The sequence below is a fragment of the Dermacentor silvarum genome, chromosome 4 (assembly GCF_013339745.2).
Source record: "Dermacentor silvarum isolate Dsil-2018 chromosome 4, BIME_Dsil_1.4, whole genome shotgun sequence".
NCBI lineage: Eukaryota > Metazoa > Arthropoda > Arachnida > Ixodida > Ixodidae > Dermacentor > Dermacentor silvarum.
This window is the reverse complement of record NC_051157.2, coordinates 201015791-201042675: the sequence shown is the minus strand read 5'-3', so window position 1 is coordinate 201042675 and position 26885 is coordinate 201015791. Positions and strand designations below refer to the sequence as shown.

General features: G+C 43.9%; 1 protein-coding gene and 1 long non-coding RNA gene across 4 annotated transcripts; one reads left to right on the top strand and one right to left on the bottom strand.

Moving 5' to 3' along the window:
- Positions 1-4843: 4843 nt before the first annotated feature.
- Positions 4844-24733, bottom strand: LOC125944903 (uncharacterized). 3 transcript variants are annotated; one of them, XM_049666320.1, is made up of 5 exons: positions 23214-24733; positions 22483-22557; positions 21643-21690; positions 19026-19093; positions 4844-5234 (listed from the first exon to the last, which is right to left on the bottom strand). In XM_049666320.1, the coding sequence occupies exons 1-5, from the start codon at positions 23218-23220 to the stop codon at positions 5118-5120; spliced, it is 315 nt and encodes a 104-aa protein (XP_049522277.1). In that variant the 5' UTR covers positions 23221-24733; the 3' UTR covers positions 4844-5117. The 3 variants fall into 3 exon arrangements, 2 of the variants coding, with proteins under 2 accessions (XP_049522277.1, XP_049522276.1); XR_007466593.1 differs by lacking the exon at positions 4844-5234 and adding an exon at positions 5771-5783 and having other exon boundaries at positions 23214-24720; XM_049666319.1 differs by lacking the exon at positions 4844-5234 and having other exon boundaries at positions 18704-19093; positions 23214-24727.
- Positions 7402-10061, top strand: LOC119448489 (uncharacterized). Its single transcript, XR_005191136.2, has 4 exons — positions 7402-7588; positions 7677-7853; positions 9591-9729; positions 9826-10061. It is a non-coding gene; the product is annotated as an uncharacterized LOC119448489 (long non-coding RNA).
- Positions 24734-26885: the final 2152 nt, after the last annotated feature.

Here is a 26885-nt window from a genome sequence, read left to right as displayed (position 1 = left end):
GAGAGCGTTTCTTGTATTTTTAAAGATTCTTGCATTGTTGCCCAAGACGTATTGCTTTATTTTATTTTAACCAAACAGTGAACCATGTGCACTTCCCAGACAAAAAATCCGACAGGCTGTCGGCTTGTCGGCTATATGTTATTTTGGCCTGTCGGCCTGTAAGCCTGTGGGCTTGTCAGCCTGTCGGTGTCAGCCTGTCGGCGTCCGCCTGTCGGTGTCGGCCTGTCGGTTTCAGCCTGTCGGTTTGTAATCCTGTCGGAACATTCTATTCCGACAGGCCGCAATTGCGGCAGTATTCTCTGGCAATCACTTTCAGCGATAGTTTCACTTTCGCGAGAGTTCAGGCTCGGCCCACGAAAGCTCTTGCATTTTCCCGACGCTTGTGCGCAGGCATGCAGTGCCGATTCTCGCAAAAGTGAAACTACCTCCGAATGTGATTTTCCGAGAATACGATCCCTAATGGCGTCATCAAGCATGCTTGATTATGCTGTCAGACAGTTTCTAAATAGAAAATACACCTTTGATTGATGGTTTCAAAGTTTTATTGCACAGTAATTCACACGCAGCCATCATATACATGCAAACAAAAATACTGTATTTACTGTACATAGGTACTATTTCTCGAAATAAATGAAGCTACTCAATCTATGTTACCAACAAATTTCTACCTATATTCATGAAAAAAGCTAGCAAAAGTACCGAGGCAATGGCATTCCTCTGCCATGCCTGGGTTCAAGCAGCACATGGGCGCCTGCTTTACTAGTACATTATTTGTAACCTGTAGTAAATATACACAACAAAGTAGAAAGCAAAACTAGTATTAAGAAATCTAATAAAGTATGTTTGGGGACCATCATTGGAGACAAGCAAAGTCTCAAAATGGGTTAAGAATGTGTGAGGGGGCCTGCCAGCTGAGATTCAGACTGGTTTTAAATGATGCTGCATATACAGCACACTCGACAGCGTTAAAGACATCGTCATTTGGTGTGCCGAGGACGCCTGTGCAGCATCCATCAAGGATGACTTCTCTGGCAAGTACGAAGACGATCCAGCTTGCATCATTGACTCGCCTCCCTTTTCAAAGGCTAAAAAGGCCAAGATGACCAAAGTGAGCGCCATCATCAGGGCAGCATACGAGGCTTCTCCGGAGCTACCAAAACACACGAGCATCAAGAAGTGGACGCTCTTGGTATTTACGTCACATATGAAGAATATACCACGGTGGTGGTCGTGGCACACCGACAGCATATGAATTCAACAGAACTAGGAAGGGTCCTGCTGTAAAAGGTGGGATGCCCCTGAGTGGGCAATACAGCAGGGAAGAAACAGTTTTTCTGCTTAACATACCGAAGAGGGAAAATTTGTTTCAGCAATCCCAAAGAACATGAGCACGGAACACAACCAACGCAGAAGAAAAGCACGATCAAAGACCTTACAAAACAAACATGGAAGAAATCCAGACATATACTACACAAACGTGCATAGAGTGGCAACAAATTCACAATAGTCCACAGTGATAACTGGCTCCATTCGGACCCCTTTGGCTTGCACGGAGGAGGCAGCAGCCATAGCACTGGCCTTTCAAGATGCAGAGGCAGAACAATCTCCATTGGTCCTGACGTACTCCCAGGCAGTGGTCCATTCATATATAACGGGCACCATTCCACACAAAATCCACAGCATGCTAGGCACCACCCTAGAATGGCACCATGCAATAATGTAGTTCCCGGCACACTCTGGGCACAAGGGAAATGAGAAGGCCGACCAAACTGCTCGAGGATCCCTACGAGGAACCCCTGATCCACTTTCAAAAGATGAAGCGCCAACAGTGACAGCACATTAGGAAGGAACAAAGACAGGACAGGCGCTACTTGCAACTGTTTATTGTGGTCAAAGGTGGTTGAATATATAGCCATGGGGAGAGGGGGGACGAAAAAGGCGGAACACTGATTGTATGAATGCGCACGCGTGAGAACACTGAAGATATGCATGAAGGAAATGGCGAATCTAAAACTTATCTAAAAACACACTTTCATTTGTGTATATATTCAGAGACGGGGAGCTGACACATGTTTCCCCTCTCTTCCTAATCTGGTTGGCCTCCAACAATTCACGTGCCACAGAGTCTTTACTTTTAAACAAGATTGTAGTATCTTGAAGCCTTGCTTCACATGCTTGTTTATTTTCATTGCCGCAGGCCTTGCAATGAAGAGGCAGGTTTGAGCCATAACCATATTTCAATGAAAGCTTATGCTCCCGCAGGCGATCATTAATACATCGGCCAGTTTGGCTGACGTACTCTTTCCCACACTTCGGTGGTATACAGTATACAACTCCTTCCTCACACTTCACAAAAGGATTCGTATGTTTAATGGAACACCCTGCTTTCTTAGAGTTATCAGAACCAATCAGGCGGCACAAAGTAGCAAGTTTTCGGGGTGCGGAAAAAACCACAGGAATTTTGTATTTCACGGCGACGTGTTTAAGATTGTGCGCCACTTTGTGAGAATACGGAATCACCACTGGTTTGGCTTTCTTTTCGAATGTTTGACCTTCTTCAGTGCTTATTTTTCTTTTTTCACCTTTTTCAATAACACCTCCGAAACTGCGCTTAAAACCGAACAAGGGAAGCCAGCCTTCCTCAATTTCAAAATCTGTTCGTCAAAGCTTCCTTGTGCCTTATGACAGCACGATTATTTAAGGGCGGATTCGAGCCACATAGTGGCAATCGCACGTTTAACAGTCTTGGAGTGTGTAGACTCATACGGCACCAATTCCTTGTGGGCACGGGGTCGATACATCCAGCAGGAACCTTCGTCAGTAAGGGTTATGTCAAGATCTAAAAACTGCAAGCTGTTATCCTTGGCTAGTTCAAAAGTAAAATCTAAACAGCACGGCAAAGGCTTAAACAGCACGGCAAAGGCTTAGATTTTACTTTTGAACTAGCCAAGGATAACAGCTTGCAGTTTTTATATCTTGACATAACCCTTACTGACGAAGGTTCCTGCTGGATGTATCGACCCCGTGCCCACAAGGAATTGGTGCCGTATGAGTCTACACACTCCAAGACTGTTAAACGTGCGATTGCCACTATGTGGCTCGAATCCGCCCTTAAATAATCGTGCTGTCATAAGGCACAAGGAAGCTTTGACGAACAGATTTTGAAATTGAGGAAGGCTGGCTTCCCTTGTTCGGTTGTAAGTGCAGTTTGGGAGGCGTTATTGAAAAATGGTGAAAAAAGAAAGAAAAAGAAGCACTGAAGAAGGTCAAACATTCGAAAAGAAAGCCAAACCAATGGTGATTCCGTATTCTCACAAAGTGGCGCACAATCTTAAACACGTCGCTGTCAAATACAAAATTCCTGTGGTTTTTTCCGCACCCCGAAAACTTGCTACTTTGTGCCGCCTGATTGGTTCTGATAACTCTAAGAAAGCAGGGTGTTCCATTAAACATACGAATCCTTTTGTGAAGAGTGAGGAAGGAGTTGTATACCGTATACCGCTGAAGTGTGGGAAAGAGTACGTCGGCCAAACTGGCCGATGTATTAATGATCGCCTGCGGGAGCATAAGCTTTCATTGAAATATGGTTATGGCTCAAACTTGCCTCTTCATTGCAAGGCCTGCGGCAATGAAAATAAACAAGCATGTGAAGCAAGGCTTCAAGATACTACAATCTTGTTTAAAAGTAAAGACTCTGTGGCACGTGAATTGTTGGAGGCCAACCAGATTAGGAAGAGAGGGGAAACATGTGTCAGCTCCCCGTCTCTGAATATATACACAAATGAAAGTGTGTTTTTAGATAAGTTTTAGATCCGCCATTTCCTTCATGCACATCTTCAGTGTTCTCACGCGTGCGCATTCATACAATCAGTGTTCCGCCTTTTTCGTCCCCCCCTCTCCCCATGGCTATATATTCAACCACCTTTGACCACAATAAACAGTTGCAAGTAGCGCCTGTCCTGTCTTTGTTCCTTCCTAATGTGCTGTCACTGTTGGCGCTTCATCTTTTGAAAGCTATGCACCAACTAGCCCCACAACGTGTTTTACTGGAATACCCCTGATCCACCAGCACGACATCCTCGGAGACCAAAGAGACAAAAATACAGCCACCTACACCCAGACCGTACAGGGAAACAGGCCAGGTACTGGCTCTTCTTACAAACACACATCATCATCAACCTATACTTATGTCCACTGCAGGACGAAGGCCTCTCCCTGCGATCTCCATTACCCCTGTCGTGCGCTAGCAGATTCCGACTTGCGCCTGCAAATTTCCTAACTTCATCCCCCCACCTAGTTTTCTGCCATCCTCGACTGCGCTTCCCTTTCTTGGTATCCATTTTGTAACCAATGATCCACCGGTTATCCATCCTACGCATTACATGGCCTGCCCAGTTCCATTTCCCCTGTTAATGTTAACAAGAATATCGGCTATCGCCATTTGCTCTCTGATCCACACTCTTCCCGTCTCTTTAAGATAGACCTAATCTTTTTCGTTCCTTCGCTATTTGTGTGGTCCTCCACGCATATCCATACATCCAAATACTTCACAAGATGCATACACCCTGCCACTTCCCTTGGTGGGCCAAGTCTCGTCCTGTAATGTGGATATGTAAGCAACAACTTCCAAATTCTAAATTCACCCCCTAACGGCGCAAATTCCAAGCAACAGGCAGCGGGACGTTTGGCTTGCTAGCGAAAATCTAGAGAGCCAGAGAGCTCTTCTTGATCAAGCCCAGCAAGCTGCAGAGACCAATGGAGCTCTAAACTGAGGCACCCACCCACCACCCCAGACCCTTAAGAGAAATAATTTAAGTTTACACTACTACTGCTAAAGAAAGATATTGGCTGACCTAATTCAAACTAAAATTTTCTAAATTTCTCAACTAATTCAATATATAGTGGTCGACCTATACTCATGTTAGACCTATTTTTTAGTAAATACGGTAAGCACTAACTCCACAAAGAAAGGTAGAAGTGCTAAGCTGGTAAGATAAATATACAAAGTCTGTCCCAGAAGTTTGAGCAGTTCATGTCACTACATTCTCTGCCGCGTTTTTGCTGGCTCAGTGCACAAACTTTTGGGACAAGCCCCGTAGCAATCAGTACCAGTAGCACTAACTTCTTTGCGCGTCAGCGAGTTTCTGCACCAATTGCCTGCGCACTTCTTTCAATCTTTTTTTTTTTCTCGTCTTCCGGCATGACACGGTTGCCCATGAAGATCCGGAGGAGGCCTGCGCAAGAAAAGCAATCACGAGTACAAAATTAATGAAAGCATCTAAACAATAATTTCCAGCATGCACAGTGCAAGTTCCCAACAATATGCCCACGGTTCAATGAAATATTTTTGCAAAGCTGCATTTTCAATAACCAAACTGCAGATTACTTTTTTCATGTTAACTCACATGCCTCAAATTCTTTCTACAGTTTTAACATGAAATATTTCAGTAGCAGATGATCGCAACACAGTGCTTTAGCACTAGCTTCGCTTTTACTGTGGCTATTTGCATGTGCCATCTATACATGAGTAGACCAGTTCATTAGAACAGTATGTTCATATACTTTTCAAGGATGACAACTTTTGTGGTGTCACGGCTGGTCTGGCCTCAGTCCTTCCCTTGGATCGCGACTTGTTGGACAAAGTCTCGGTCACGCTTCTGTTCTTAAGCTCATCTGGCATCCAATACGTTGTGGACGCCATACGGCAGAACATAGTCAGACGTAGACCGCAACAATGTCCCCCAAGCAGCCTTTTATATTCATTGCCCGCATCCAGCATACACCTGCAATATATAATAACACATACATAGCTTGTAGCTAACAGGTTTTATACTGGACGATATACACTATGCATTTTCTCAACTCTACTGTTTTCTGGCATTCTGGCCATTTATTAGTTGTAGTGGGCTCACCTGCATGAGCAGAACGAAATTATACAGTAAAATTTAAAAAAATTTTTTAGACAATCCCACATAAAAATCTCCCAAGCATAAATAGCAATCGCTGAATTTGTTAAATTGACAATGATCTGCAAGAATATTCACTGCTATCTATAGCTCGATGAACTCACTAACATCTACCTTGACATTGGGTAGCCGAATTTCAAATACATGTGTTGTCTGTAGGACCACTCTTTATTTTCAAGTTGATCTGTGCGGTCACTAGATGCAATATAGAAATGTGCACAAGCATTGCGTTCCAAGGACTGCATGATTACATAATTATGCCATCAACATTAATGTACACATACAGAAAAAAAAAAACCTTCACACACGTGACATGGCTGCATAAACGTACACTCGCCAACTGAAAAACACACGTAGCACGCCTGCCTGGCAGTCCTTGCAAGGAATTTTATAGACGATGCCGGGATATTTTTCTTTTTCGAGGCAGTCTTTGACTAGGACGAGTTGTTGTTTTAGCTTGCTTGAAGGGACGTGGCAGATTTGTCCATCATAATCTTTGAAAATTCTTGACATTGACTCGCTCATGCCTCATGCATAGGGGAGAGCCGCCCGTTTCCTTGTTCTCATCGGCCTGATGACACGCTTTTCTTCAGTCTTTATAAACTGGCCATGGTAGCCATTACTGACCAAATCCTGCGCCACTCTCTTCAACTCAGCTCTGCGTGCATCAGTAGTCGAGCACAATCGGAATGCACGGGTGAACAGTGTAGAGGCAACAGATCGTTTGTGTCTAACGGGATGGGCCGAATCAAAGTGCAGATATTTCCCTGTGTGCATAGGCTTCCGATAAACGCTTGTTGAAAGGCCGGATGCAGTACGCATGAATTCAACGTCAAGGAAAGCCAGGCGACCATTAACTTCTTCTTCAACGGTGAATTCTATTGTGCTTTGGAAAGAGTTCAAGTGCTGCAGAAAAGGTACGACGTCTTTGCGGCAGATAATGGAAAAACAATCGTCGACATACCGCAGGAACAATTTTGGAGCGGGCTGGAATGTCGTGAGGGCTTTACCTTCGAGGGCTTTCCAAAGCACAATAGAATTCACCGTTGAAAAAGAAGTTAATGGTCGCCTGGCTTTACTTGACGTTGAAGTCATGCGTACTGCATCCGGCCTTTCAACAAGCATTTATCAGAAGCCTACGCACACAGGGAAATATCTGCACTTTTATAGACGTCAGACTCTGGAGTTTTGCGAGACGCGTAGCGCCACCTGCCGGCGCGAAGAGGTAGTAATTGAGTAGTGCAAAGTCCGACTCCCTTGCTAAGTTGCCTGTGCAGCTAGCGAGTGCGAAACAACGATTTAACTTAATTTTGGTTTATATTGCGAACGTTTTGCGCATTTAACACTCAAAAAGAGAGCTAGGAATTTCTCCGCTAGTCAGACGCGCCGCCGAACTGCCACAAAGCGCTTGCTGGCTCACTCGTCAGAACGATGGCGAGCACGTCTGCAACCGCGACAGCTCCGCGCGCTACGAAGAAACGCCGCAATCGACGCTACTGTTGCGTTGTAAATTGCCATGAACGTGAAGGACTGGATAACAACGTTCAGTTTTACCGATTTCCATCGCGGTCGTATGAAGGAGAGAGGCGAGAGCGCTGGATACGGGCCGTTCAACGTGTTGGGTAAGCGAATTAATTACTTGCATTCTCCGCAACATAGCCGCTCACATGAGAAAGTGTGATAATGTTCTGCTGTAATTGTGTTGCGTAGCCCCGACGGAGGACTATGGCAACCAAGCGAAAACTCAAGAATCTGTAGCCGCCACTTCGTTGGCAACAGAAAAAGCAACGTTGCGAACCATCCTGCGTATGTGCCATCGATATTTCCATCTGTGTACAGACGTCCGCCTCCGCTTGACTCAGCAAGTGGAACGGAGAGATTTGGCAGGTCAGTTTAACCAAACATTTTGGTTCCTTTATGAATTCAAAATCGTGTTCTAAGGCATTGTAGTATCGCGAGCTCATTTCTAGTTTCGACTTTTCTGATACAACAAGCACATTTCGCAATGCACTGAGCCCTCTCGACTGCGCTTTTTTTTTTTTTAATGTGAGCAATAAAGTTGCTGTAGGAGCACTGGATGAGTAATTGCGAAGCAACGCACGTGTGCAGAAAGAAATGTCGCGTTTATTCACATTTAATTGTACGCGTGTGTTGTTTTAAGCGTCTGCTAAAAATCCAAGGGTACTGAGCTGTGCTGTAGCTCCCGCGAGACAGAAAGATGCGGCGTGCAGGCACTGTAGGAAGCTTACTTTCGTTATGTTCGCACGCTGTTTGCTGCCTTGGAAAACGTTTTCTGTTTGCTGCCCTAAAATTCTATGGAAGAATTTATACTCTGTAAATAATTGCAACATTAAACATTGCAATAAAATGCTTAACCCTTTGAAGGTCGAATTTTTTTGCCAAATGCGACCCCCCAGGGTCGATATTTTATTTGCTGATTTAAAAGCTTCGAAAGAACCTATTTCGAAAAAAAAAATTAATGGTCGCATTTTTTTAGAGTGACCGTTAAGTGACGAAAACATCGTTTGTGTTGTAAAATACACAACGTTTATTTATGAATAAAAAGATAAGCGCACTGAAAAATAGTTGTGTGCACGTCCGGAAACCGAAACAAGTGAGAAGCCCTCGTCTTATTGCCAACAAGGTGCGATAGAGCTTTTGTGGTCTCCAAAAAGGAAACGCAGAAACGGCAGCATCGTTTGTGTAATACATGCCTTCCCGGGAACAGGTGTTCTCGCGCCGCGGTGAGCGATAAACGATCGGGTAACAAGCAGTCTCCCTTTGAAAGATTTGAAACCAGATAGCCATCAGTTTAGCGCGTGCAACAAGCGGGAGCCGCCGCAGGAGCAAACCGAAACTTGCCGCCGCCGCGCGCGCGCGCCCTCCCGGATGCGCGAGCGCCAGCCGACGCGCGGTTGCCATTAAAAAAAAAAAAAGAAAGAAAGAAAGAAAGAAAGAAAAACAAAGAAAGAAAAAGATGAAGACGGAAAATTGCACGTGTTCCGGTCGAGTGGCAACAAATTCCAAGTGAAAGCAATAATCGAAAGAGGCGCGCTTTTCAAATGTACAAATGTTACATGTTTGTATGTACGCCGTTGACTGTTTTGAAGGTGTTCGCGAAGGACGTACAGCCGCCCTCAGAATATTTCGGAACACGGAAAATGAGCATAAGTTATAATTTCTCGCTACTTTACCACAGAGCGTGAAATGTATGTCAGGAATGTGATGATAGTACGGAGAAGTGTCAACTCTGCCTTTCAGTTGAAGGACCTGTGCCTAGGCTGTGATGAAATTTAATTTTACTCGCATCTCGTGTTCCGAAAACTTTTCAGGCAGGATGTACATGTCATTGACCCTGAAACGGTTAAAAAATATAGGAGATACTTAAGTGTGGTGTTCAGGAAATTTTCAATATTATGAACCACTTTGAAATACTTAGATTTTTATGCGGATATGCCTATAAACAAACCTGTTGAACAAAGGGGAAGAAAAGCCAGGTGTGTTCTAGTTTGCTGAACAATATTGTGTTTGTGTGAGGTAAATGTATTTTACTTCAAAAATCATGCTGACTCTTGTTCTCCATCTACATGCATCACATACATGCCTGAGCATCTTGATTTTCAGATGGCAGAAAAGACACCAGGCAGATGCTGCAGCTACAACTGGGCAAAGTACAGATATCTCAACTTCTGCCGAGTGCACAAGCGGCACTGTACCAAGCTCTTGTGCAGCCCAAGAGCATGCTGAAGCTGAAATGCTAAATGTAAGTTTGCCAGAATTAAGGTTAACTTCATATCAATTCTTGTGATTTCAAATGCATGTAACTCCAATTTTGTTCTTTATGGGTCCTTGCTTGCAGATTCACAGCATCGAAACAGAAGTTCCCCTTGTCATTGAAGGAGGTATTGCTGATTCTGTGCTTTCCCCTCAAAGACTTGAGGTTGTTCCTGCAGAATGTGCAAGTGAAACTGCCGTCAATCAGCAGCATATTGTACGGACTGTTGCAGTTGGCCCCAGCACCAGAACATGCTTTTTTGCTGGCTTCCACAGCATCATGGGCAGCCCAGATGCACTAAGAAGTCTTTGTGGTGTTGACAGCAATGTGTTTGCATTGTTACTCAGTTTGTTACCATCTGTTAGGGAGAGGAGTAGCGATGTTACAGTAGAAAACAAGTTGCTCATGTTTTTAATGAAAATGAAGCTGGGAATATCATTCTCTGCAGTTGCTATTCTTTTTGGAGTGCACGAGAAAACTGCATCCCGTACCTTCTACGCTGTGCTGCACACACTGGCTGAAATAACAAAGGACTGGATCTATAAGCCCCCAATAACTGACATCATGTTGTCGCAGCCATCTTGTTTTAAAATAAATTATCCGCAGTGTACACTCATCATTGATTGCACAGAAATGAAAACTGAGACCCCATCCGAAGTAAGACAGCAACACATGCTCTACTCTCCATACAAAGGAACCTACACATTAAAATTTCTTGTTGCTATCATCTCAAATGGAATGGTGGTCTTCAAGTCCAAACCATATGGTGGCAGATGTTCAGACACTCACATTACATTAAATTCTAATTTTTTGAACATTATTGAGGCTGAAGAGACAATTTTGGCTGACAGGGGCTTTCCAGGCATCAGAACTTCCCTTGCTGAAAGAGGAATAGTCCTCATAATGCCACCTTTTTCAGCAGGAAGCAATATTCCCTTCACAACCGAAGAAATGGAACAGACTTACTCTGTTGCTTCTGTCCGCATACATGTGATACATGTGAATTAAGAGGATTAAGCATTATAATATCTTAATCACCGAATACCAATTTCCCTGATTGCTGGAATGGATCACATCTTTCACATGTGCTGCGTTTTAGCAAACCTTCAACCACACATGATTTTGTCATAACGAATAGTGCACAATTAGAAGCCTCTACAATGGCCATGAACACAGTAGTAATATTTTCCTGTTCACACTTTTGGTTATATTGCTTTAGTCCCTGCCAAACCTTGCAAACAGATACAGTGGATCTGAAGCTTGTTTACATGCTGCTCTTCCATTCCCATTTTTTGTATCCTCTATTGTTTATGAAGTTGGTACAAACTGCAGTAGCATTGCTGGGAGGATAAACAATATCATCCCATTTCGTAGTGCCTGTACTCTTATTAATTAAGTTCACTGATGTAATAATGGGAATACTACCTGTACTGTTATTATTTAAGTTCACTGCTGTAATAATGTGAGTATTAAATTGTAATCGATGCTGCATGTATGTTGAATCATTTATTAATATACTTGTTGCCTTTTGTCATTTTAGACCACTGTATTTTGCAGCAATGTTGATTGAGTGCACTTGTCTTAATAAACATTTTATTTGTAGTAAACAAGTGTCACTGAAAATGAGTCCCACAGTAGTGCACAGTAGGCATAAGCAGACGTGATACATCCACAGTATAGAATAGCACCATATATGTGTGCATTGTACAAACTGCCTTAACACATGTACTATGCAATTTCATCGAGGTAGTTGATACAAATCCATTGTGGCAGGCAAGGTGAACTTGGCGAAGGCACATAGATGCGTTTCGTTTTTGTTTTGTTGTCGTATTCCCACTGCCTGATACCATATATGCACCAGACTAAAAAGCGATTCTGTGAACTGGTATGTTTATGTGAATATAGAGAACTACAGCTGAGTTACAAGTACAACAAATTTATTTACATATCCATGGATAAAATTTGACAAGCAACAGCAACAGTCCAGCAATTAATATCAAGCACCTGGTAACAGCACAAGCACAGCAGTAAAACTGTTTTTATTGTGAGCATTCTTACTACACTTTATGGCAATATATACAAGATAAGATGGCAGACAAAAACACTGTAGATGAATTACAAACCATCCATGCTGCGCAATGTGTACACCCCACAAAAATACAGACAACAATCGTGTCATTGCAATTTGCAGTAATAGAGTGACAACTCAAAAGAACAAGAAATAAACACAGACACATCAAGAAACATTAACAAATCACAAGTTTTATATAATTAAACGCACAGCTAAGACAATGTAATGAGTCAGACTGGTGGCTACACTAGCTTTTTGGTTAAAATTCGTCAACACCTTATATGTGGCATCTTCAATTTTATCACTGCAACTTACTATACAAAACAATTAGGTGCTCTACACAGTCCTTCTGAGTATTAATGGTGCCTCGTATAATATGAAAATATTTTAGTAGGGACATATGTTGAAGAAACAATAAATAAAAAGAAACAGAATCTAGCACTACCACCTGTCATTCCTGATAAAGCATTTAATAATAAATCACACCTTTAGATCAAAGTATAACTGTGAAGCAAGAAATAATCACTTTATCCTCAAAATTTCAGCAAATATTTGTAGATACCTAAATAAACATAGAGCTAAGCAAAACTACCTTCCAGTTCTGTCTTGCTGCATTTTTTACAAGGCTTATCTGCAGCTACACTGGTATAATAAACAATCTTTATGCATGAAGAAGTTACTTAATGTAAAAGCTGAAATAAAAATGTTCAAGAACAGGTACAGACTGTGGAAGAAATGCTTCATCTCGCTGTACAACAATAACAATGCTCTGTACAGATGAGTACACAAAAAGAAGCATCTGCTCGTATTCGTCACATACATTGCAACTTGGACTTGCGTATAATACTGGTGACGCCTCTTCAGCTTAAACTTGCCACCTTCAAAAAATATATAGGTAACGAAGCTGATTTCATTGTCAACATCAATCAGCACATTGTCTTTTCTTGAGAAGGGGCACTTTATCTCAACGAGCACAGTCTCATCACCATCCTTGAGCAGTCCATCAGGGCTGGCACACAGCCATGGCTGCCTCAAGTTAACTATTAGTCCAACCTGCATTTAGATCTCACATGGTAACACAACATTCCACGCATACTGGCATTTCATTCTCAGTGCAAAGGCAATAAGCACAAATCAGTGCAAAGATATTCATGCACAGTGGTAGCACAGCTACTGCTACTTTGTTTTCAATGAGTCGCAATTAGAAAATAACGTTGTAAAAAATTAAGGAACATTGTAGCATATATTCTTGCAAGGCACACACTCACTTAATCCTGACATTTCACTGCAACTACACAAGTATTGCACCTACTATTAGTACTGAGCCCTGAAAATGAGAGGCTACTTTCCGTAATGATACCTTGATGGTAAATATGTCCTTGTTTATAACACAATGTGACAAAAACACCTAGGAGAACCATTGCTGAGTCTTAAGGTTATGGCATTTCAGAAAAAAAAATATACCCTGGTTTTGAGCATGTTAAAATGTACGTACAGCATTTTTACTTGGACAGTTTTCCAGAGGCACCAAAATGATTGCATAGGATTTATCAGCATGTAAGCTAGAAAAGTTGACTTGAACCATTGTGCTCTACCCCGCTGCACCACTGAACTTTAGAGAAGAACAACAAGATCAGAAAGAAAGGAGTAGATACTGTGATGTCACGCCATCTCCCAAAGTACCTATGTGCAAGCAAACAGTTACTGGTGAAGCCGAGTCCTGTCTGGTGAAAATTAACACAACCACTGATGTCAACATGTCATCAAGAACTCATGTCTGCTGATGCAACCCATACTGAATAACTGTCCCACATACTAACACAACAATAAGTCATTCACTATAACCTATGTCATTTGAAACGCGGTTCTTCATAAACATAACTACACGTAAAGCTCACTTGATTTATGCAGCCCAATTCTCGTTCAGTACTCCTGTTATATAAAACATTTGAAGATACAGAAAAATATATTTCTCAATTTCTGTTTTGCTAGAATATATTTGTCAAATATTTTAACAGCTACTGTCACGAGGAAGCCTCCACATGCATAACTCACCTCAACAACTTACTGATGAGCTTTCTGCTCAAAATCTTTCCTTGCCTCAGCCTCTGTGTTTATCCCTAAAGTATGAAAGGAATTCAGGGGCAATAATAATGTTAAGAAAAACTCTCTGAACAAACAATAGTGAACATGCTGATTGTTTGTGTTACCGTGCAATACTGCCTTTCCACTGAATGGCTTTCTGCGGAGCAGCTGTTGCCGAAGGGTCTCAAGTGGCAGCCTGCGAGCCACAACTCTATGGGCAATAGAGCTTGACAAACGTATTCTTCGCTCCTTGTGCCACCTACATAAAAGCACAGCCCTTTAAATTCTAGAATGTTTTAGTGCATGCTGATGTGTGCCACAATTGCTGATTAACAAAACATACCCAAAACTATTTTTTGCTAAAATTTAAGAACATGAGGAGTCATACCTTGCACATCCGGCCTGTTTCACCGTGCTGATAGCAATTTCTTCAGCATCTTTCTCGGTGCACATGACATTAGAAAAGAAGAAGTCCCTCTCAGCGACTGACATATGGTCCACTTGTCGGCGACGTGCAAGGTTGATTATGGTTGGCGCCTTAAGCTGAGATGTCATTACACTATAAACAGGCATACTTTTGTCCCAAGTGCACACTTCTTGTAGGCATGACAGTTCTGCTGCCTTGCACACCTCGTTGAGTAAGGTGTCAAGCACACACCTCACCTCTTTATCAACTCTATTGAGAGCAGCAAGCACTTGCATCTGGGTGTGTGGCGATTCAATTGCAGAAAAGTGTTCCCATGCATATGAAGGAGGTACTCTGGCTGGCCTTGCTCCACCTAAGAACACCTCTTTGTCACCTGTTTCAAAAAGGTTAAACATAAATCCACTTGCAAAGTAGGTATAGGGACTACTTAATGAATTAAGAAAAAAGTGTCTTCTCGAATATAAGTTACAGATCGAACTTACTGCCAAATAGTTCCTCAATGGACTCCTTGGCATCAATGTTTGGCCTTGATGGATGGCCCCATGTCTGTGGCTGCTCTGTGCATGAAGGCAGCTGCTGTTCATTTATACACACAGCTACAGCTGCAGCGTGCTTACATGTACCATGGCACCCAGCCTTGCAGGTGCACCTTGCAGTTGTAATGCAACGGTCAGTGGTAAGCTGAAATGCAGTGTTCACAGATTAGTAAAGGAATGTAATGTTCAAGGCACATTTGATTGCATGCAGGCACATAATAGTATATCTAGTGTACAAGCATATCACTTGCAAGCATATCGCTTGCAAGCATTGAGACAGTGTGTGTGTGTGTTACATGACGCCAGATGAGCTACATGCGGCATCCGCAGTAACTGCATCTGCGAATCAGTCGATGGTAGTTCTGTGGGCTCCTACGTAGTCCAGCAGTGGGCATCAGAATTCTTTTTTTTTGAAAGAAGAGCGGTCGCTTTCCAGCTGTATTTTGAAACCAAATTGCAAATTGCCTGGTGCATGCAGTACAATAATATTTGGCTGTATGTTCACAGGAGCCTCCACGACTGATCGGCAGCGTTTTCAGGCTGTGTTCAAAAAGTGTTGCAGGGCCCCTTTAAAGCATCGATCAATTTATGCCCAAAAGTGCACACATTGTGCTGTGGTCAACAGCTACAGGTTAATTATTCATTCTTTGAGTGATATTCGCGAGTCGCTTTCTCCGGCTCCTGTACATGTCGCTGATAAGAGGAGCTCAGACTGTCCGGAGTAAATGTGGTTTGTTTATTGCACGATGCGCACTCCGCCTGTTCGGAGATACGACGTTCTTTTTCAAGACCCCCGCTTCACGAGGTCTCCTAGCTTTAGTTCACTTACGGCTGTCTCGAGCTAGAGTCACGTTCCCACGTACCACGACGCTCAGCAGTCTCTTACCGTGGCGCGCGCCGTGTAACACGGAGTGAGCAGCTAGAGTCAGAGTCAAGACACGCACGATAAACATCCTAATCCACGCAGCATCGCGCACGTACGTTCTAAAGGCTCAACGTTCCGGTTTTAACTAGCAAATGCGAACGCGTGTTCAAACGAATAAATTCCAAAATATTGTTCGCGACCACCTTTAGGTTTGTTTTGCCTTCGGTTGTACCCCGCGAAAGCGGACACGCACGTATCTCCATTTGCAGTAAATACAAGCGGAAGACAACCGTGAAGAGAACATTCGAAGATGCGCGATAACACGCTCGAGCGCACAGGAAGCGACAGCTGAAGCGATAACGCAACTGAAAAGGCGAAGGTCACCAGGGCCATTCGCCCCTGATAAAGCGAGCTTTGTACCAGTGACCGTAAGCTACATAGCTAACTGAATTGATCATATATGTACTTCATCTCCTTGACATTATGTACGTACCCAAATTTAACATATTTAGGCGCTAGAGAACGGACGTCGGAGTGCTTACCTCGAACTCGATGTCGTACGATGCTCGCTGTACTTGCGCGTTGCAGTGCGCCGAAATAACACCTGAAACTTCTTTTAGGTTGTACACGTACTTCGCTCTGCTGAGCTTCCTCCCTTTCCGAAGCGTGGATGGGCGGAAGAAGCTTTCCAGGTCCTTGATTTTTGGAAAACCATGCCTCAACACAACCGAAAGAGGGGGGTCCATTGTGGCCTATGGAGTTTCGCTTGCGGACAGCTCTCTTTGCACTACTCAGTTTGCGCCAAGGCTGCGATGGGGGCGCTGGTGGCGGGTTTTTCCGCAGCGCCGCCTGGGCAGAGTCTGAGGTCTATTTGGCCCATCCCGTTGGACACAAACGATCTGTTGCCTCTACACTGTTCACCCGTGCATTCCGATCGTGCTCGACTACTGACGCACGCAGAGCTGAGTTGAAGAGAGTAACGCAGGATTTGGTCAGCAATGGCTACCCTAGCCAGTTTATAAAGACTGAAGAAAAGCGTGCTGCTGAACCCCCATCAGGCCGATGAGAACAAGGAAACGGGCGGCTCTCCCCTATGCACGAAGCGTGAACGAGTCAATGTCAAGAATTTTCAAAGATTATGATGTACAAATCTGCCATGTCCCTTCAAGCAAGCTAAAACAACAACTCGTCCGAGTCAAAGTCTGCCTCGAAAAAGAAAAATATCCCGGCATCATCTACAAAATTCCATGCCAGGACTACCAGGCGTGCTACGTAGGCGAGACGGGAAACTTTAAAAGAAGGCTACAGCAGCACCGCAATGATGTAGCCAAAGGACACACGGTTTCCAGCGCCCTAGCAGAGCATCAAGAGAAGACTGGTCACAGTATTAACTGGCATTCGGCTTTCATCATCAAAAGAGAGAAGAAATTATCCCGATAGCTTCTTGAATCATTTTGCATACTACAATCTACGACTAACACAATAAACCGGATACGGGGCCCCCTCCCTGAGTTGTACGCAAGGGCCTTACGTCTTCCAACGCATATATAATAAAGATCACCATGCATTCGTTCATTGTGAACAAGGCACCCGTAGTGGGTGCCAAAACGTCAATCTGTTGTTTTTGTGTTCTTCAGTTGGCGAGTGTACGTTTATTCAGCCATGTTCTTTCCTCGCCAGACAAGTTTTCGTCAAACCCTAGATTTCATCACACAAGTGACATTACCATATTAAAGGATTAGTCCACCAATTATGTTTTCTCGCGCTGTTTTGGAGACCTGCGTCACTACGAGCGCAGTGCACCATCTAACTTATAGTAGAAGTACAATTTCATTTTATATAGTTATTTCATCTGTGTGGCAGCAATTTTTTTATGGGCTTGGAAGACGCAGCGAAAATGGCCATCTCCACAAGCACCGAGATCGCTTTATGGCGGCTTAGTTAGAGGAGCCATCAAGCTAGTCTGGCACAGAACTGTTTCTTCATGCCCACTATCCCACTGCTGTCATTTCTGCACACTCTTAATTTTACTACCACCAGCAAATGCAGATGATCTGCAAACACTTCTCGTACATTTGTATGCATTGAGAGCAAGCATAGTTGTGCTTTCATGGGACACTGTTCTACACAGGAAATTGTGGCAATAGTGTTAAGCAACAATAAACACAACTAAAACATTTAAGTGAGACAAAAATACCAGAGCAAGCATATTACCAGGGTCAGATTTTCTACTTGGCCACTCCAGCCAATCAAAAGTGGCTGCAGTAGAGTGCTGTAAACTGACCCCTTTTCATTTATTTTGGTATGTCTGTGGTGTAGCAAGCCAATGACAACAGCACCAAAGGGGCGTCATGTGCTCGGCCACTTGCGGAAAGCAACATGCGATCATGATGCTGCATGGCACAGCTGATTGACATAAGCTGCCTGCATACATAATTTATAAGAAGAAGCCACTGCCGGCTTAAGAAGCCTTTCCCAGAAATGCTGCCACACAGGCAAATGCGAACAGGCGAATGACGAGTGCCACGTTTGACTAGTGGATTAGGATCACATGGCAACGTCACCCAAGAACTGTCTCCTTGTCCTTGATATGTACTGTGGGCACCTTACTGACAGCATGAAGGCTGTGCTCTCCCAAGCTTGAATGGACATCGCTATGGACCAGCCTCAGCCACTTGACGTCTGTATCAACAAGCATTTTGAGGATGGATTGCCTGCGGAAATACTTCGCGATCTGGCCGAGTGATAAAGCGTATAAGCTAACAGCAACAGGTTGTACTAAATGCACATAACTAACACAAGTGGCGAGCTGGGTCACTGCAGCATGGGACACACCATGAAGCTTGATTGCATGCTTTCAAGGAGTGCAGCATCTAAAGTGCACTAAATGGCACCAAAAATTGTCTGCTCTTTTATGCTGACAACGATAAGAAGGTAAGCAACAAGGCTAGCAGCAACAGCAACACTGCATGGGCTGGGACGGGTCGTGACTAATAAATGCTGTTCGCGTTTTATGTCTGTTGCCCTAACTTGTCCGGCTTACATTCAAGAAAAACACTTTTTTCACCGGCTTCAGACCTTCAGGTGCTGGCTTAGGAGTGAGACCGGCCTAGATTTGAATAAATATGGTACTCGGCCATAAATCTAGTTCGTGGATCATACACAGCTACTTACATCCATAACGGAAAAACAAAAGGGACATAGTTCAGTTTCTTTCCCCACTCTGAAATGTACGAGCCCTTTCAGAACGTAAATGTAACATCGATCCTTAAAAAACAGTTCTATGACTTTTAAAGTTACCTTTCCGTCATCTCTTGAGGATCCGATGACAACATCGATGGCCTCTCCAGTGAATATGTCCATGTCAGCTACAAAAGAAAATGTACAACTTTTCCCTTGAATTGCCAGGTCTCATAAAAGGTAAGGATTTAAGACTTCAAAAGCAATATAGGAGTCCCATGCTATCGAAAGAGCATAATGTAACCATTACACATTGCCGGGGTATATAAACCAAAAATGTCTGTCAGGAACATTGTGTGGGACATACCACACACTGGTACCTTGCAAACATGACCTGTACAATGACGCTGCAATAATACATAGGTAATTATTTCTGCCTACACTCAAGGAACTCGGGTACAGTCAAACCTCATTAATACGTACCCGCTTAATGTGTAATTGCAGTTTAAATGTAGTCGCGAAGATTCCCCCACCCAGCCCCCATTGAACCCCATGCCTGACCGCTTAAGCCGTAGTCACTCATTTGCCATCAAATGGTTATTGCATACTATTTTCCTTCTAGTTCTACACGCACAGGCACAAATTCGGCAAAATTTCATGCACTGAAAAATGAAAGGTGAAATCGGTTGTACAATATTGTAAAATGTAGCATTTCTCAAATTTTTAGAAGGCATTTTTTCTCTTAAAAAGGGAAACCATACGACTTATATCCTTTATGTTTGTATATACTATGTAATAATAGTTACGTGTCCATGTTTCGTTTATGTTGCTTCACAGATACTTTCAAATTTGAGAAAAAGCACTCCGCATGAAAATGTAGCCTTCACCAGTTGGTCTTTGGTAGCTTTTTCTGGTAAACCGTTAGGTTCTGTTAAAAACAAAATTCAGTTGCATGCTTTTGAATGGCGTGCCCACCATATCTATTTGGTCAAGAAAAAAAAGTGAAATATACAACCGGCTTCGATCTCGTGAAATTTCTGACATGACCGGGCATGAATCAATGTTAGCATGAGTAGGCGTCAGTGACATCATAAGAGCAAATGTGAAAAAGTGCAAACGGTTGCAAATCTATGATGATGAGTGCCTATAGGCTCAAATGAATGGACCTTTTTCCAATTCAGCTATGCACATGGGCATGCCCCAGCTGCATTACATGCCGCGCCGCCATTATCACAGGGCAGGTGTGCGAAGTGAGTGCGTGAACCCTTGCATGATCCGCGGCAATTTCCTGAGCTTGAGTTGCTGATCAATAATTTTTCTCGTGTTCTGGGCAAGAATATTGGTTAAAGGAAACACTTAGCTGTTTGTGGGAAAGACTGCAAGCACTTTTGTCAATGAAAAGACTCTGTGAACTAACGCTCGAGTGATAGGCGCAGCGTTTGCGACAAAACTCATGCAGGCACTTTCTGTACCGTCGATTGCACAAACCGGCGTGGAATGGTGAACATTGTACTGAAGTGGAGCGCACGGTCAAATTAAAAAAAAATACCCCATGTTATCAGTGAGTTATCACGCAATTCTTGCTGAGTGAGGTAAGCCTGCGTTCTGGTAACAGCATGATGCTGGCGCTGTGATTATTGGACTTCTCGCCTTACGACCGACTCGGAAGTCACGGCGATGTTTTAATCTACGGGTATGTATACCGCACGGATTTTACCATTGGCTTAAGAATGTGCTACCGCATGCAAGCGGAAATAGCTGTACGGTTACATGGGGCCAAACGAAAAGAAGAATCTCGCCACACAGCCGATCAGAATGCATCGTTCGAGGCCAAAGCGACACACGCGTGGTGCCGCATTATGCAAAACTCGCGAGTCTTACTTTTTGCAGGCAAATGAAGCTTTATGCACCTGACAAAACAACGTGTTGCGTCCACTTACATTCTGCTTACCCCCCCGTACTGTGTTGCGTTCACTTAGTCCCCAGTACCATGCCATATACGATACATATCTCGATATAAAACAACACTTGCCCTGCAGTGCACTCGCAGTATGTGTGCAGAAGTTTTGCATGTTGTTTGTTCATCATGGTGAGCTGCTTGCATGCCCGCTCTTGAGGGCAAGCTCGTACGCACGTGCATGCGTCTGTTGACCGCCTCCTTCAAGTCGAGCCACTCAAAACGACGGTCGAGTTTATCCTGAAGAAAGTCCTGCCACGGCGCGTTTCACGCTCACACATGCCTTCGCCAGTTGAGTCAAAGTACTGACCAAGCTGCTGAAGAACAAAAGCCGGCGCATCTCTCAAATCTTGGTTACAAATGGCCTGCACATCGCATCAGCATGCTGCCATTGCATCAGTAAATGTAAAATGTGTTATTGCTACATGTGAGCAAATACATGCGCGCTAGAGCAGGACAATGAGAAGCTGCTTCAGCAACACAAGCGACAGAAGAAAAAAAAAGCAGGGACAGCCGTCGCAAGAGACTGCTTGGTCAAACGCTACCATGCTTTGCGTAGAGGCGAGAAGCGGTGGGAGCGTGTGTGTGTTGCCCGTCAAATTTAGTTGAAGTGACGGCCGCTAGAGGGGTCGCTTACTGGAAAAAGGTCCATTTGTAAGGTAGTGGCGGTGAGTAAGCACTGCTGAGCGTGGACGAATATCAGTGAGTGTGAAGTACTGCACAACTAGAAAAAATTGGTGCTTGAAACTGAACAGTGCTGTACAAAAAATGTACTCTTACCATGCTCCTGTGACAAAGGTGCCATAGAGGCCATGGCAGTTATAATTCCTGTAAAAATTACACAATAAGATGAACACAGACATGGAAGTGCAATTTGAAGTCATAGAAAGCCACACACAAATGTCTTCATGCACAAATATGCACTACATTGTGTCCACTGCAGAGCTCACTTCCTTTGCAAAAAGATGCAATGCTCTTGTAAGGCCTTCAACAAGCCTTAAGTATAAACCGCATGCACGCGATCTTGCACGCAACAGCGACAAGTGACGTGACGGAGATGGCTGTCGCATTCGCTCGTCGCCTACAAGTCGTACCACACGCGAGCGATGACTTTGAGCGCTGTTTCCCCGGTGTTGCTGGTATGAGGGCAGCAAATACGCGCCGTAACTGGTGTGACGCATGCTCTATTAGTTTAACTTGATATGTTTTACTGTAAAGAGCACCATAAATATTTCTTAAGGTCTTGCACTAGGTTCTTATCTTTGTGCGTATCAAAATTGAGTCATTCGCTTGTTCCGTGCGACAATCGGTTGTACTTGACTGATGTACATCCTGTTCTGGCTTCGCGCTATTGGCTAGTCGCTCATAGAAAGTCGTTCCGGCGACGAGTTGTAGATTACCAGAACCAAGCGATCAAGCGACAAGAACGAGTGATCAGTTTGCGCGACGGCTTGTTCCGTCGCTCGTCGCCGTCGCGCACAAAATCGCTCGCATGCGGTTTGGGCTTGGGTAAAAAATACTAGCATGTAGCGCCATTTTTTTTATATAAAGCACAGCCACATGACACAAATCAGTAACAACATATAAATCTAAAATCTTGTCAACTTTCAGTTGCCATACCTTTGGTGCTCTTGCCCTTTTCTAAGGACAGATTTCTGAGCCTTTTCGACGTGTGCAGCACCATTTCTTCAGTTTCTGCATTGCATTTAACAAGGCATTACAAAGCTGACACTGCCGACAGGCAGCAATGTTAGGTGATAAACATTCAAGTGTCATAATAACAAATCAGGCCAGAATATCAGTTCCTCTGGTCTCCCCCTGGCATTACTCTCGTTTCATCCTTTCATGAATGCAAAGCATTTGCAAGCGTGGCTCCCACGTCCACTACACGACAGATACCCGTTCATGCAGCAGACAGGTTCTCATGTGGCATATGTCATTCCATCAGACTAAATATGGAGCCGCTTAACATTTACGCCCAAAATTATGTGTCCAAAACCAAAATTCTGCTGCTAACTGCCAAAAGCACACATTTGCGCCGATGGCTCCTCCTGCGAAGCAGTGTCTACCTTGAGCGTCCGCGGCAGTGCGTGCTGCACCCCCTCCCCATTTCATAACGCCGACCCTTCCAGACATATCGCAGACTGCCCGAGACTCTAATCAAAGGAGATCTCGAGATACGTCTCGAGCAGCCAGGCCTAAACCCCAAAGTCACGCTACGAGATTGCGCCGGACATTTGCTTACTGCACAATGAGCGGGACAAAGCACATGCCGGTGAAGATTAAATCGTTCGAAATGTTAGTCGTATAAACATTTAAGGTGTGCTTATTAACGAATGAGTAGAACTTACCAGCCATGTGCAGCACTCTGTCGCATCGCCGTTCCACCACACGTCGTAGAGGACAATTGGATCGAAATCCACGACATTCTCTGGGTTAAAGTTTTGCACTGCGGTGTGCCTGACAACCGCAGTGGTCATGTCCACTTCATATTCAACGAATACAAGCATCTCGAGCTTAACACAGTGCAACGCAGTCGTTCTCGCTTAGATGACAGCTGTGGCTATGGCCGTGGATTCTATGGATGCGGATTGGCATGCGACTTCGACTGCCACCACTGCATCACCCAAACCAAACCAAAACAGAAAAGAAAAATACTACTAAAGCAATGCCGTACAACAGTAGTGGGTGGAAGCATGGAGGAAGATAAAAAAACCTTTTTTTTTTCAAGTTGTTTCCTTCCTCCATGGGTGGAAGGTACAAAGTTGTACAGTTGTACAGATAAGAAATGTTGAGAACTGCATCAGGCTTAAGCATTCTTAAAATGACATCCCAACTCATGAGAGTAATTATGAATTCGACATCGATCGTTTGTGTGTTTTGTATACGTGGTCAATGAACACGATTGTTGGCGTTCATTCATTTTGCCCACCGCGTCATGTAGAGTGGCATGATCAGATTTCTCTGAGCGCAATAAAAAAATTTTCAGCGCACGCAAACTCGCACAACACAGACACAGATGCACATGCGCGCGGGCCGCGATTTTGTAGCGATTCCGTCTCCGATGATATTCCTTTTTGCACTTTTCGCGCTTTGTCAGGGGTCAGAGCGACGCCCCGCCCGCGTTATCAAAGCGATCAGGGCCGCGATTTTGTATCAAGGCATTATGACTTATTCTACTCTATTCTTATCATCCACCGCTCACGGCCGGCTGATCCCGTTGATAATGCGAGCGGACCGTCGCTCCGTCCACTGAAAAAGCACGATAAGCGCGTAAAGACATTATTACATTAAAGGCATCGCTACCAAATACCGGCCTAGCCGGCCATGAGCGGTGGATGATAAGAGGGGCATATGATCGAGCGGAAGGCATCGCTACAAAATCGTGGCCCTGCAGTAATCAAAAAGAGTTTTGGAAGTGAGCGTTTGCGTTGTAACTTCTCTGCCTGGGCATGCACGTTAGGTTTATCGCTCTGTCATGCATTGTCAAGCAGCTGACCGCGTCTATTAGCCTGGATAATATATATATATATACACGAAGGCCAAGAGCGCGCGGCCAATGCGGCTTACAGAAAAAAAAAAACATGCTTTTCATGCCGCAGCAATGCAGCACACGCATCGTTAACGTAGGAGCTGATCAATTACATATATGCACATGGATATTATTATGCAAAATGACACCGCCGAAACAAGGAAACCTTAAACAGCTTGTTTCTATTTAGAAACGGTGATCATGCATACAAACTAATTAACAAAAGACTGCACATTTCTGCCCAAGTAATAAATGAAGAGGAATTACAAGCTTAATTGTAATTGCACCGAAGCTGCATGTGACACATTGGGCGCTGAAATACAGATCATAAGCACAAGGCTTCTCAACAACCAGAATCACAACCGAAGCAGAGCATTATAGCGGGGATTAACTGGCCGCGGTGGGGCAGAACTCAGCATAGCAAGTTAGTGGTGGCTGGATATTTCTTTAATAGTTTTTTATTTACTAGTTGTAACAATTAACGTACCATTATTTCTTATTATATTGGAGTGCAGTTGCCGCGACACCACACGCCTCAAGAACACGGAAGCGGCAATGGGGACACCAAAACCACAATCCAGACTGGTCCATGGGTTGGGGCTCGCCGAGGCCCCTACTCATGGACCTACTTGCTTCCAACTTTGATCCCCCCGCTGCCCCTTGGGTGCCCTAGAGATGCTGTGCTGCCTGCTTTATATAATGTCAAGTGTTCTCCTAAGGCCTCTATTTGCCATTTACATATATGCCCTCTTGGAGCAGTACTTGTAAAAAAATCCAGTCTATTGTTGCGACGAAAAGAGCACCCCGCAACGAAAAAAGCTGCCCACGACTTCTGCAACGCTACTCAGATCCTTGCCGAGTAAATATAGCATAGGTACGACATGGTTTACTTAACGTGTAGATTGTGCGTGCCACTTCTAGAATGTGCGCCACACGAAATTATGGTAGCATTGCCACTAAATATGCAATGACATCGATCATGGTTGACTCTATGGTAGGATCAGTTCACATGGCACAAAAATTCATCTAGCCATTTTCTTGTCTGGCATGTGTGTGTGCTTCTTAATTAATGAGCAAGCATGAGTAAAATTAAGATATAGTATCTCTCTCTATTGCAATATCCGAAAACCATCTTCTCCGCTGTTGTGTTTCTCTAGCTTGTTTATATCGCATCTTGTGCTAGCAAAATAAAACTTGCGAAGAAACAGAAACACAAAGCACATTTTCCCTTTCGCCATCCCATAAGCAAAAACATTTAATCAATCAATAAATCAATCAATGGTATATGCATGCATTCCTTGTTTCTTGATATGTATGCCTCTGCACTCCATGTCAGTTTTCTAAATCCTTTATTTATAAGGTTATTTAAAATGAACAACTTATCAGTTCGTCATTTTTCTGAATGCTTTCACGGCTTTCCGCAACTTTACAAGCTTTCACGGCAACCGATGTACAATAACATCCTTGCGTATGAGGCATTTGGCTGTAATCACGCCAAACAAATAAATTAGAACATTTTTTTCGCATTTTTAGTGACATAATAACCTTTATAATCTAACCCGTTATAATTTGACATTGGCCTAGCATTGTGTGATGTCGTCAGTAATACCGTGATTCTGATCACTAACGCGAGGCGAAGCGAAGCTTACTAAAGCTTACTAAAAGCTTGCAGTTGACGTGATCGCGACTAGGTATTGCTTACACCTTTATATTAATATAGTCTGTATAGTCACATTGGACTGCCCCGCAGTGTTCGCCCCAGTGAAAAATTTTGGCTTCGAACGTCGCAATGTCCAAAATCAGAGGAAGCATTATAGGCAGTACCTGCAGCCGGACTCGAACGTTCAAGTGCCACAGCAAACTCGAGAGTACATGCTGAAAAGACCAAGGTCATCCACTGCTGCAAGTCAGGTACGTGTCATTATTGTAAGTTTCAGTATTTCATACTGCGAATAACAAAAAGCAGCTACAAGTCTTACTGCGTGAGGTGCAAACTATGACGTGTCCAAGCCGCCAGTGTGCTTCCTGAGCCAAGAAACGCATAGTCTTGAGTGCTGCCTCGCGCATCGATGTGTCACGACGCGGAGAAAGCGGGAATTGTTTCGTGCTAGCACTCGATCGTGACGCGCACGTTTCTTCGGAGTGCAGTTACAACCAACGTTGCTTGCAACCAAGGATCACGAGGGTTGCAATGTGGGCTTTTTGGTAACGCATCTTGGAGGGTTTATGGTAGCGCGATTTATTTTGGAAGGACGTGCCATAAAATTAATTGAATCATTCACGTGTAACAGCAACGATCTTAGCCTGGAACAATGCAACGTACAGGATCTACCATTGTAAGAGGGAACAATCGAGCACGTGACCAATGCTCCATGAGGTGCCATCTGCTGGTGCCTGGCACCCGCTTGGTGCAGAAAGCCACTGGCGCTCTGTGCTCCGTGTGTCGTCTGCTACTACCAAGCACTGGGCGGTGTAATTGCAGACAATGCAT